General features: G+C 43.1%; 1 protein-coding gene and 1 long non-coding RNA gene across 8 annotated transcripts in view; both read left to right on the top strand.

Moving 5' to 3' along the window:
- Positions 1-13,518, top strand: part of LOC140465092 (uncharacterized) — a 959,861-nt gene that overhangs the window by 559,543 nt on the left and 386,800 nt on the right. The window lies entirely within an intron of this gene.
- The window catches only part of LOC140465087 (endonuclease/exonuclease/phosphatase family domain-containing protein 1-like), a 155,161-nt gene that overhangs the window by 42,853 nt on the left and 98,790 nt on the right, over positions 1-13,518 (top strand). For 6 of the 7 annotated variants that reach the window (XM_072560953.1, XM_072560946.1, XM_072560950.1 and 3 more), the window contains one exon: positions 9,955-11,533. In XM_072560953.1, coding sequence (XP_072417054.1) covers positions 10,671-11,533 — 863 coding nt within the window. In that variant the 5' untranslated portion in view covers positions 9,955-10,670. Of the gene's footprint in view, positions 1-8,617; positions 8,721-9,954; positions 11,534-13,518 lie in introns of all 7 variants that reach the window. The other variant, XM_072560947.1, reaches the window with a different exon arrangement.

Below are 13,518 nucleotides of genomic sequence, written 5' to 3'. Positions count from 1 at the left end.
TTATCACTTTAACGGTTTCTGAGTTTGCTGAGTTACAGTACTGTATTAAGAGAGGGGCTGAGGGTCATCATCAGCATCATCATTACTCTCAGGTACAGTTCTGGGTGCAGGATTACGGTAAAAGAAAATATTTAGACCAGAAGTGGGTGGCTGTGGCTCATTGTCCTCAGACTGTTTCTTGGGAGTTGGATTAAAAAGGACATCTAGTTTTTGCTGCTTTGCCATCTTTCTTCCTTCATGAAGAAGTTGTTCATAGGGTCTCAGATACAACTTAATGCCACAAACTGCTATCCTGCTGCGTTCTGCATTGTAGTCATTGCCTTCTAACAGCTGCAACTGTTTCTCAACTTCCCTCAGGATCGAAGACAAAAGAGAAGTGGAGAGTTCTCATGGGGCTGCATCCTGGAGTTCTTCATCTTCATCTCCAGCTTCAACTTCCCTCACAGCAGCAAGTTGTTGTAGATCAGCTGTGGAAAGATTTTTATAACAGGACTCCAGCATCTCCTCAATATCTTCAATCTCTACTTCTGCAAATCTAACTTGCTTTGCAGGAGCAACATGACATTGTCTGATTGCTGGAAGCTCCTCTGATGGTTCAATGCTTTTAAAATCATGAAGAAAATCTGGGAGCAGCTTCTGCTAAATTCTATGCAAGCAGTCCTTCCTGACATCACCCCAGGCCTCCACAATGATGTCAATAACATTCTTAATGTTAAAGCTCTTCCAAAATTGATGAGCACTGTCCTCATTATCCCCCTCCGTATGGCCAGCTTCCTGAATGTACACCTTAAATAATTTTTAAAAGCTGCTATTGTCCCATAGTCCATGGGTTGAATGAGAGGGTTTGTGTTCAGAGGTAGAAGTAGCACTTTGATGTTTTCAGAAAGCTCACCGATGGTGGGAGGATGGTTTGTTGCATTGTTCACAATGAGGAGAATCATGAAATCCAAATCTTTTCTCCTGCAATAATTTATAAAAACATCCTCAAAAACGTCAATAATAAGGTCATAAAAAACTTGCCCTGTCATCCAACCTCTTTTGCTTGACCTGAAGTAAACATCTAGAGTGGACCTAGACTTGAACCTTTCAAGGCCTGTGGGTTGGTAGAGTGGTATACCAACACAGATTTAAGCTTAAAGTCTCCACTAGCATTGGCGCTCAACGACACAGTCATATGATCCATTGCGACTTTAAAACATCGAGCGTGTGCTTCATTTTTAGAAATGTAGGTTCTGGATGCATTTACTTCCAGTAAATGCCTGTCCCGTCCAAATTGAAGATTTGATCTGAGGTATAGCCTTCTTCCTCAATCAATTTTTTTCACCACGGGAGGAAAAGACAGCACATGTTCCTCATCTGCCCGGGCAGCTTTGTATTATGAAAAGTGGTTCTTAAATCCAGCCACTACTAGCACTAAAGACAGGCACATCTGCAGATATTCACCTCTTGTTTCCCTTGGGTCGTCATAAATTGATAAGGTTTTCTGTTTTATGGTGAGAAAGGTGGTCCCAGATTGCTTTTTTTGATTGATCTTGTATCCATGCACTTAGAAGCCGCTCCATCTCCTCAAGTTCCTTTGCTTGTGATCTCACAGACTTGCTAGCGCTCAGACTTGTTCCAGCAATGCAGCTTGCTTTAATTCTATCCGCATTGTCCCTAATGGTATGTAACACAGACTCCTTTATTCCTGTTGCATGCACAATATTTCATGCCCCTCAATTATGCTCAAAACACTTTATAACATCTAGCTTCTGTTCAAGTGTTATCGCCTTCCTTTTACAGTCACCACCCGTGATTTCTTTCACTTGGATGCTTCCTGTCAACATTCTTGCAACTTGGTCCTTCCATATTCATGGAAAACACAGTGAGATTTGCAAAATAACAGGACCTAAAATTACTGAGCGCATCACTGTGCCTTTCACAAAGCTCTTGAGCCAAAAGCGTGTGAGCCAACTGACCATGTGATGCCGACACGGAATCTAGTCCACTGCGCCACCTAGTGCCAGGATGGAATCGTGTAATAGCCAATGGGAGTTCATGTTGTAGAAAATCCGTTCACCAATTCACCAATCACATTACAGCCAAATTGTGTTGATGAAACACATTATAGGAGAACGACCTGTACAAATTTTAATATCATACATGCCAACAAGAACGATCTCTTCTATTACCTTCTAGACACAGCAGTTAGCATACATTCTTGAGACATAAAAGCAAAATATTGCAGATGCTGAAAGTCTGAAATTAAAACAGCATCTGTAGAGAGAAAAAAAGTGTTAACGTTTCGGATCTGTAACTTCTTCTAATGAGAGGTCACAACAGAAATGCCAACTCTCCACAGATGCTGCCAAATCTGATAACTACTTGACTGCACAGTCACTCAATGGTTAGCATTGCTGCCTGGGCTACTTCTCTGTGGAGCTTACACATTTGTCTCCATGTCTGCATAGGTTTCTTCCAGGTGCTCTGGTTTCCTCTCACAGGGAGAAAGTGAGGACTGCAGATGCTGGAGATCAGAGTCATAAAGTGTGGTGCTGGAAAAGCACAGCAGGTTATGCAGAATCTGCGGAGCAGGAGAGTTGACGTTTCGAGGATAAGCTCTTCACCAGGAATGTGGGCAAGCCCAATGGGGCTGAGAGATAAATGGGAGGGAGGTGGGGTTGAGGGGAAGGGATCTGGGAATGAGATAGGTAGATGCAGGTGGTGGGAGATGGTGACAGGTCAGAGCAGAGAGTGGAGCAGATAGGTGGGAAAGAAGATGGACCGGTAGGACAGTTCAACAGGGCGGTGCCAAGATGAAGTGTTCGATCTGGGATAAGGTGAGAGGAGGGGAGATGAGGAAATTGGTGAAATCCACATTGATCCTGTGTGGTTGGAGGATCCCAAGGCAGAAGATGAGGCGTTCTTCCTTCAGGTGTCAGGTGGTTAGAATCTGGTGGTGGAGGAGCCCCAGGACTTGCCTGTCCTTGGTGTACTGGGAAGGGGAATTGAAGTGGTCAGCCACAGGGTGGTGGGGTTGTTCAGAGTGTGTGTCCCAGAGATGTTCTCTGGAACATTCGGCAAGTTGGCGTCCTGTCTCCCCAGTGTAGAGGAGACCACATTTGGAGCAACGGATACAGTAGATGACGTTTGTGAAGGTGGAGAAAAATCTCTGCCAGATATGGAAAGATTATTTGGGGCCTTGGATAGAAATGAGGGGGAGGTGTAGGGACAGGTTTTACACTGCTTGCAGGTGCAGGGGCAGGTGCCGGGAATATAGGATGGGTTGGTGGGGTGCATGGACCTAACAAGGGAGTTATGGAGGGAATAGTCTCTGCAGAACACTTCAACTTCCCCTCCCACTCCGCCAAGGACATGTAGGTCCTGGGCCGCCGCCTCCGCCAGATTTTAGCCACCTGATGCCTGGAGGAAGAATGCCTCATCTTCTACCTTGGGGACCCTCCAACCACATGGGATCAATGTGGATTTCACCAGTTTCCTCATCTCCCCTCCCCCACCTTATCCCAGATCCAACCCTCCAACTTGGTACTGCCCTCTTGATCTGTGCTACCTGCCCATCATCTTTCCCACCTATCCGCTCCACCGTCCACTCCCACTATCACCTTCATCTACCTATCGCATTCCCAGCTACCTTCCTGCTGCCCCAGCCCCATCCCCCCTCCTCTTTATCTCTCAGCCCCCTGGGCCACTCTACATTCCTGATGAAGAGCTTACACTCAAAATGTCGACTCTCCAGCTCCTCTGATGCTGTGCTTTTCCAGCACCACATGGTCTTTCCTCCCACAGTCCAAAGATGTGCAGGTTAGGTGGATTAACTATTCTAACTTGCTCCATAGTCTCCAGAGATGTGAACATGATAAATGCAGGGTTATGGGAATAGTTTATGAGGATGTGGTCTGGATGGGGCACTCTTCAGAGGATCAGTGCAAACTTGATGGGCCAAATGGCTTCTATCTGCACTATAGGGATTCTCTGACTCTTGTGATTCCTCAATATGCTCATCTGCAAATCTGTGGGCTTCCTTTTTACCAATGGAGCATCTTCATCAAGTGTGAGAATGTTATCCCATTTGTCCTCTCCATTCAACTAGAATATGTCTATATGTTAATGTAAGGTCGAAGCAAAAAGTGCAAAAACTACTATGTTCCTTTTCATCTCATAAAATGGGGAAGTAGTCAGAAGAGAATGCCTTTCTTTGCCTTTGCCGCTGCGGCTGATTACAGACAACTGATCCTAATTATATTCTGGAATGCAGAAGCTGAACTAACAACCGTTGCTCTGAAATACACAATATCAGGAGGGTGTCATTGTCTCTGTGAAGCTGCTTGGGATATTTTCCACATTAATGGCACTATATAATTTAAGTTGTAGAATCCTAAAACACACCTGAAAGGAACACCTTCACTACGTAGACTGCAGCAGTCCAGGAAGAAAAAGGATGCACTATGTTCACAGAGGCAACAAGAGGTTGGAAATAAATCTCAATCCTATCTGCAAGAATATTCCAAAACTAAATAGAAAATCGATTGGAGGACTTTGTTTTGATTTTCAGAACTTCAGTCTAATCTGCCCTGTCATCACTAGACAGAACACGAACACTTAACTGAATGTTTACTCAGGTCTTCCTTTGCATGTTGGGTCAGCGTCGGAAAGGGACAACAAAAAAAAGGATAATGACTTTTAATGTTCATGTGGATGTTGCAAGAAGCTAATTGAACAATTTTTGGTCACAATGAAGGTGTACCATATGGCATTGTAACATAATGATACTTCAATGTTTGACTTCAGCTATGAAAACAAGTTAGAAAGAGAACTTGGAGCCCCGGATTATAGATCATTGGGATATTTTCAAAAAGGAAAATTGCAAAGTTGGTCAATAAATGTTTACCGTGCAGTATAAAAATGGAGACTGCTTTCAGTTTTCAAATGCTGTGGTTAAGTAGAGGTTATAGACGGTACTGACTGAAGAATGTATTAAGAATAGGGAACAAAGTGGGCGAAATGGAGTAATGTTACAGATCAGTTGCGCACTCAGTGAATTGCAGGAAAAGTTTGAAAGGGCCACTTAGTGTAATAAGGAAAGCTGCAAAGGGTTCCGTGGGGTGAATCTTAGTATTTTTAAAAGATTGGGAAAATTCTGTGCCAAATATATCAATGAGAAGAAAATGATCAGATGCAAGATGGATCATCCTGGAAGACGAGGATTATACCAATAGATGATGTGTAATTTGGCGGAGTTGCTGAATAAATAACACAGTAATTTAAAAAAGAAAGCAGCATTCGAAAGGAGTGAAATTTGAATTGTGTAAAAACAATAAGAGTGTGAGTTAAATGGAGGCTATGTAAAAGTTAATTATGTTTAAGCAGGTTAGATACATACTAGCACATTATTTGCATAAAGCCAGGTACCAATGTGAGCTGTACTACTATGTAAATGAGTGATAGGAACCTCTCAGAAACTGGCATGAGATTTGCTTGAATTTCCTTGGATCGATGGTTGTGGGTATGACCTCCTGAACGTAACAATGGTGATTACATACAGCTTGGTGCAGCTGCTGCTGAGGCTCATGGGAAAAAAGGCGACTTTCTAAGGCCCCTTCTGTCAAGAGTGCTCAAAGGGTTTGCAACCTGTTAAAACAACCTGTTTTACACACCAGAGAATATTTGGCATTAAATTTAAGTACATTGTAAACATAACCTGTAATGTCAAAGAACTGATGTGGTTTTCACTTTACATAACGATTCATTTTAACATTATATTATGTGCTTCCACAATTTTATGAATATAGTATACATTTTGGGGATAAAAATGACCTCTCCTGCTATAATTAGACTCAAACCTTTATTTGCCAATTTTTGTCATACTGAAGTTGACAATGGAGTTGGTCATTTTTAAAACGTTCTGTAAAACGAGCATTGTATGTTTGTATACGTGGATAGATTTTTACTTAGGCTTGCCAACATTGTTTACAATTCTTAACCGTGGTTTTCAAATCTTACAAAAAAGGGGAAATCCCATGCATACTGTAGCACACTCCCTGGGGTCCTGTCTTCTTTTCTGAAAACATACTAGTTATCTAAGGAAAGCTGAGTCATTTTTGCAGAAAACAATTTTATTATTTATGCATGATTGTGTAACAATGTTCTGAAGAAGGGACCCAAAATGTTAATTATGTTGCCAGACCTGCTGAGGTTTTTTTTCAGCAATTCCTGTTTTTGTTTGTGTAAACGTGTGTTGTGGATTGACAGAAATGCATTAACTTTGGAGAATCGCTGAGATCTCTCTTGTAGACATCCAGGATCTGGGAAAAAGGAGCAGTTTGGATTAAAGGCAGCCCTGAATGGTGCTAGACAATTAAATGGCTAACGAGAAGATTGTCCATATTCTTAATGATGAAGGAGCCAAAAGACAAGGCTGAGGGGTTTGCAACCCATCTTCAACAAGTACTGTTTGATCCAACGTTTTGTCTTGAAGTCCTCAGAACGGCAGATGCCAAATTTCATACAATTTAATTCATTCTAAGTGCTGTCAAGAAATGGCTGAAGGCAGAATGGTTATTACAAAGACTATGGGCTTCAGCAATATTTGGGCGATAGTGCTGAAGATTGTGCCCCATAATTACATGTACACATAGCCATGTCCTACAGCTAAAATGTTAACATCTACCCAAAATTTATGGAATTATGGAAAATTTCCAGCTTTACTTAGGCCTCAAAAGATCAATGAACTCCAATCTGGCAAATAATTGCCCTTCGGCGTCCACTCAGTCATCAACAAAGTGATGGATGGTGTCATCTACAGTGCACTCAAACAGCACTTACATGTCAAATAACCTGCCCACTGTTGCACAGTTTGGATTCTTCCAGGGCCTCTCAATGCCTGACCTTATTGCAGCTTTGGTCCAAGAAGGCTAAAGAACTGAGTGTAGTGTTCAATGGTTTGATTGATCTTGTTTGATTCCATTTGTCTGTTCTCTAATCAATGCAACCGTGCTGGATTGCTAAAGCCTTTGGGTAGAAGGGGAGAGCTAATTAGAACAGAGAACCTTCTCAGAGAAAAGACTAGGTTCTGGCTGAATCCATTTGTGTACTGGATCCTACATGTTCTGAGGTGTTTTAAAGCAATGTTAATTGCCCAATTGTAGATTTAAAAGAAACTAACTAGTGTCACCTTTGCATTGCTCTGAGATAAGTCAGACATCCAAGATTTGCAACAAACCATAAAATATATAATTCTGAACTGAGGTGAGAGTGATTGCCCTTAACATCAAGGCAGCACTTCTGAATATTGTGTCAAGGTGCCCTGGTAAAATTGAAGTCAGTGCGAATCAGAATGAAAGTTCTGTACTGATTGGAGTCATACCTAGCACAAGAAAGATGATTGTGGTTAGTGGAGATCACTCATTTCAGACCTAGAACTTTGCAGGAGTTCCTCAGGCTAGTGTTTAGCCCTAATCATGTTCAATTGCTTTCTCAACAACCTGCCTTGCCACAGCATGTCAGGAGTGGAGACATTTGCTAATTATTATCCAATGATTAGTCTCAATAATGGCTCTTCAGATACAGGAGCAATTAGGGCCAATGTGCAGGAAGATCTGGACAACAGTCAGGCTTGAGCTGATAAATGGCTTGTAATTTTCAAGCCATTCAAGTGTCAGGTGGTACCTATCTCCAACAAGAGAAAATCAAATGTGCAATTCCAACTATTCAGAAAGAGAAGGTCAGCAGATGCAAAGGAAGGCAATGATTTTGAAGTTCCCCTCTAAACTGCATGCCATCATGCCTTGCAATTATGTTGCCATTTCTTCACTATCATGGCAAAGCTGCTGAAACTTCCTTAATAGCAATATGGGCATACTTGCACCAGATGTACTGAAGATGTTCAAGAAGCTAGCTCATCATCACCTCTTTAAGGATAAGGTAGCGTTGGCAATTTTGCTGCTTGTGCTAGTGGCACCCCCACCCCCCATCCCACAAAATAATTTTAAAAAGCATTGGAGTAAGTGATGCTGTTACACCTTAAAGTTGTCTGAATAGTGATAGCTATGGGGAATTGTTTGTCGATCGAGGAGTTAAGATCCTATTTTATGTTTTGTTTGGTTGAGCACCCATGCTAAGTACCTTTTTCTTTAATGTTACCCTGTTTTGCATTGTTCCTTTCACTATTGGTCAGTTAATGAAGCCTGTTGCATGATTTTGTTCTGAGCCATTTCATGGCAGTATGATGTCAGGCTGTGAGACCCAGTTAATGCTGTTTGAAGCAGTCTGTGTTACCTCTGGTCACTGACCCTTTGTATGGCTTCTCCCACCCCCCAAACTGACCCTTCTACCCATCAGTGAAACCTCGGCTCTCTGACTCTGACTCTGTTGCTCACCGCTTCCCTCTCCCGAACGCTCACTATGCTGGGACCCCAGATAGATGACAGCAGTGAGGCTATCCATGCTTCTGCACTATAGAGACCTGCACTTACACAGTCCCAAAGCTCTGATACTGACCATTCGTGGAAGGACAGAGGCCCAGATCTGGTCTGATCTAAAGCCAGAGCTGTGAGGTTGTGACAGGTCTAAAGCATGCTGAAAGACTGAGCTGCAATAATCCCTGATCTTGTGTCCCCAGGTTGTCATGTAGCTGTTGCTGCTGCCTCACTCACAGTGACGGTTCTGAGCAGGACATGGCAAGTGGCAAAGTCAAGATGTGGGAGGTTGGACGAGATGAATAGGTGAGAGAGTGAGCCTTGGAGCAGCAGAGGCTGCAGTTTGGATGGTCAGTAAGATAAAAGGTTACAGAGTCATAGAATCACACGGCATGGAAACAGGTCCTTTGTTCCAACCAGTCTGACTGTGTTCCCAAACTAAACTAGTCCCACTTTCCTGCATTTGGCCCATATCTCTCCATAACCTTTCCTATTCATGAAGTTATCCAAATGTCTTTCAAATTTTGTAACTGTACCTTTCTCTGGCAGTTCATTCCACACACAACCACTTTCTGTAAAAAAAAAAGTTTGCCCCTCAGGTCCTTTTTAAATCTTCTTCCTCTCACCTTAAAATATGCCCCGTACTTTTAAACTCTCCCACCTGAGGGAAAAGCCTGTTGTCGTTCTTTTTTTTTCTATGCCCCTCATGATTTTATAAACTTCAATAAGGTTACTGCTGTACCTCCTCCGCTTCAGTGAAAAAGGTCCTAGTCTTTCCAGTCTATTTTTATATCTCAAACCCTCCGTTCTTACCAACATCCTGGTAAATCTTTTCTGAACTCTCTCCAGTTTAATAATATCCTTCCTATAACTGGCTGACCAGAACTGCACACAGTACTCCAGGAGTATTTTTAATATATATTTTTAAAATGTATTTTGTTTCAGTGTTTGTTATTTACCACATCAAAATGTAAAAGTGTAAAATTACTTCAGCTTACCAAGGATAACATTTTAACTTTTTTTCTGTGGAGGTAGATCCGACTGACCTGAACTCCAGTTTTAACACTGGTTATAATATAAAAACCTAATTTACTTAGGTTGTTTCACTTAAATTTACGGTTTTCAGGAATGCAACTGCAACTTTAAGTGAGTGTTTGTTGTTCTTTATTTTTCAACTGTACTTTATATTGCTGAATAAATTTTGGCAAATGCTTCATTTCTCTCACTTGTAAGATTATCAAAGATTGGTGATGTGGCATTTCAACCAGTTAATGCATGATGATAGGTATTTGCAAATTTCACTAAAAATACTCATTGTTAGTGATCTGAACTCAAACCTTTATTAATTGCAATTAAAGTTATTGTGATATAGAGAGAGTTCTGAGAATGGGGAGATTCGAAGAGGCTGTTTCAGGTCTGTGATTCTTCACATGAAAGTAATGCACTTGGTCCCATTTTAGCCGAGATTAAGTTTCATTAGGTCTGAATCTGCACATGCTGTAGCTGCAGGACATTAACTGGCTCCTGTCTGTTTTTACAGAGGCCAGGAAGCTGCTCCGCTCCCCCAACATACCAGCTAAGTTCGAATGAAAACAGCAATTACAGTTCATCTTGGAAAGTGAAGGAAGGCATGGTTTGAATGGCTGTCACTGGGTGAGGATTTTAAGAAACATCAACGGCTAAGGGATTCATAGAACGGTGCAGAAACTCTGTGTCTTAACAGCAAAGCTCCTGTTGTTTGGTTGTGAAAATCTGCACTCTGTAACCAGATCTGATACCATGTGACTGGCCCTGGAGCTATTATGATTTGTCAACTGGAGGCACTGAGCTCCACCTACTTGAAATGATGGGCATTTATGAGTGAGGCTAATACTGCACAGTGATTTGACAGCAGAGCTGGCACAGTGCCTGCTTTACATCTCTGGATCAGCAGCCTAACGCAATAAGGATATAAGCGGCTTATTGAGAAACAAACACGCTGCTGTGGAGGAAGTGGAATTTGAAAGAGAGTGCATTAACTGTCTTGAGGAGTCTAATGTGCACTGTGTGGTTAGCTTGGAACTGATCGTGCTGCTTGGGGTAACTACAGGACAAAAGTACTTTCTTGTTTGTAGTAGTATCACGAGTAGACGCAGACAAATGTGACCGTTGAGTCTCAAAGCCCTGCATGAGAGCGGCTATTAATTGCACAGAGAGAGAGAGAGAGAGTGTGAATGACTTTTATTTCGGAATTTTGGTGCTCATGTTTGATTAACAATGGGAGGAAACCTAGGCTGCCACCGTTCAATCCCCAAAGATCCATTGGAGATAGGCCAGAATCGCAAGTTCAGTGCAGCATGTAACTTCAGCAATATCCTGGTGAATCAGGAGCGACTCAACATCAATACAGCCACTGAAGAGGAGCTTATGACCCTCCCAGGGGTTAACCGGATGGTGGCCCAGAACATTGTGGAGTACCGGGAGTGTATTGGCGGGTTTAAAAAAGTTGAGGATTTGGCACTGGTGAGTGGCATCGGTGCTGCCAGGCTGGAGCAGGTTAAGCTGGAGATCTGTGTGACGAACAGTAAAAGCATTGGCTCGGCTCAGCACTCGCCCAGCTCCACGCGGAAGGATCCCTACTCTGAAACGCTCTCCTCTGCCAGTAGGATCAATGTTAACACTGCTACAGTGGCCCAGTTGATGAACCTGCAGGGGATCAGTGACAGGATTGCACGAGGTATTGTGAGTTACCGGAAAGAGTGTGGACCATTCGAAACAGTTGATGACCTGCTGAAAGTAACATCTGTCAGCTCCTCGCTCTTAAATGCAGTCCGGCCTCGCATTGTCGCAGAATGTTCACGGCCCACGTCCACCCACACGGCCAATGGCGGTATTGATTTCACAGCCAAGCCTCGGCCTAGCCCCACTTCGCTCAGCCTGCAGAGTGAGGACCTGGACCTTCCTCCTGGTGGGCCAACTCAGATCATTTCAACCCGGCCAAATGTGGAGGGTTTTAGCGGACTGAGAGATGGTGAGCGTGTCCTAAGGGTGGCCACTTGGAATCTGCAGGACTGCTCCATCGAAAAGGCCAATAACCCTGGGGTGAGAGAGGTGGTGTGCATGAGCCTTCTGGAGAATAGGTGAGCTTTGATTTCATGGTCTTTTCTATTTGGTTTTCAAAGACTCCATGCATGGTCCTCTCCTCCAATATTTTGAGATGTCTTGCTTGTGTTTGTTTTCTTAGACGCTTAAAACCATTTGGCTTGTCTAAGGCTTGTGGTTTTAATGAGCTTATTTTCCATTGGCAGCCTTCCAGGAAATGTTTTTTGTATATTTCATTCATTGCATTTCTGAAATGGTGCAGTTCAATGTACAGTAATATACAATTGGTTGAGTCACCAAATCACCGAGCATTCGGCTGGGCTGTAGATTGCAGTTGTTCGGCTATTTGCTTGCAATTAAAAAGAATGTTGAAAACTGACATTGCCCATTTTTGTATTTTCTCTTAGTTGAATGTGAACCAAGTTCAACAGTAGGGGCTATGAGGAAGATTTAACTTTTGATAAAGCAAACTTGTACTGAATTCCTCTCTTCCTCACTCACCCTCAGCCGAATCAAAAGGGGGTGGCTGTCCTTGTTCTGCATTCCTTCTGGTGGGTATGATGTCTTCAGAGTGTAAGCTCCCATTTCAGAATTCACTTGGACTCTCAACCCAGCCAGTTTCAGGCAGCTAAAGGATTTTCCAGGCACATTGTGGAGTCAGAAATGGACACCATTCCTTGCGTCTGGATCAGTGGTACAAAGTCCAGAGCAAGAGTAAACCATTCACCCTTGTGAACCTGTTCTGCCTTTCATTAGGTCACACTTAGCTTTCTAATAATTTTATCCACCCAACTTTCTTTCATAATCCTTAAAAACTTTAGATCTTCTCAATTTCAGTGTTGAAAATGGAAATTGAGCCAGTCTCAGTGAGGCAGTTCTGGAGATCTAGGTATCCTCTCCCCTTTGTGAAGAAATAGTTCCTACATCAGTCCAGATTAGCATAACTCTAATTTCAAGATTGTGCCATCCATAGTTTCCCCTGAGTAGATACTGTTGGACTGCCTCTTTAACCAGTTACATTGCATTGACTGTAGGTAGCCCTGGAGTGTTGTTAGGAAAGGATTTTTGGCCCAGTGATAATGAAGGAATGGTGAAGCAGTTCCAATTCAGGATGGTATATGACTTAGTGGGGAACGTACATGATAATGACACCACCCCTCCACCCCACCCCACCCCAACCACCACCACCAATCTGTTGCCTTATTTTTCTTCTTTTGATGTCATGATTTAGCAAGTGCTGTAGAAGGAGCCTTGGTGAGTTACTACTTGTAAATGGTGCAGACTGCTGCCACTGTGCATCCATGGTGTAGCATGATGGATGGGGTGATTAAGTGGGCCTCTTTGTCTTGCATGCTGTCAAATGTCTTGAGTTTGGTGCAGCCATACCTCAAGATAAGTGCACCATCACGCTCCTGACTTGTGCCTTGCAATTGGTGGACAGCCTTTGGGAAGAGAAGAGTTGCATTACTCGCTGCAGGATTCCTAGCTTTTGCCCTGCTTTTGTAGCCACAGTATTTGTATGCCTGGTCCAACTCAACTTCTGATCAATGTTAACTCACAGGAGGTTGACTGTGGGGAATTGCCATTAAGAGAGTCCGATTACACAGTGGTAGTTTTCCTACCTCTGTGCCCGAAGCTCCAGGTTCAAAGCCCATGTCAGGACCTTTACGGCAGCAAGGTGGCTCAGTGGTTAGCACTGCTGCCTCAAAGCACCAGGGACCTTGGTTCGATTCCACTCTCTGTGTGGAGTTTGCACATTCTCCTCTGAGTCCGTGTGGGAAACCTCTGGTGCTCTAGTTTCCTCCAACAGTTTGAAGGTGTGCTGGCCAGGTGGATTGGCCATGCTAAACTGCCCAAAGTGTCCAGGAATTATAATTAGAATCCCTAGAGTGTGGAGACAGACCCTTTTGGCCTAATAACTCTACACCGACCTTCCGAAGAGTAACCCACCCAGACCCATTCCCCTACCCTTTATTTACCCTGAATAATGCACCTAGCCTAAACATCCCCAAACACTATGGGC

This window comes from Chiloscyllium punctatum, chromosome 41 (genome assembly GCF_047496795.1).
Source record: "Chiloscyllium punctatum isolate Juve2018m chromosome 41, sChiPun1.3, whole genome shotgun sequence".
Classification (NCBI taxonomy): Eukaryota; Metazoa; Chordata; class Chondrichthyes; order Orectolobiformes; family Hemiscylliidae; genus Chiloscyllium; species Chiloscyllium punctatum.
The sequence above is the reverse complement of the archived record's forward strand: the minus strand, read 5'-3'. Positions and strand labels throughout refer to the sequence as shown.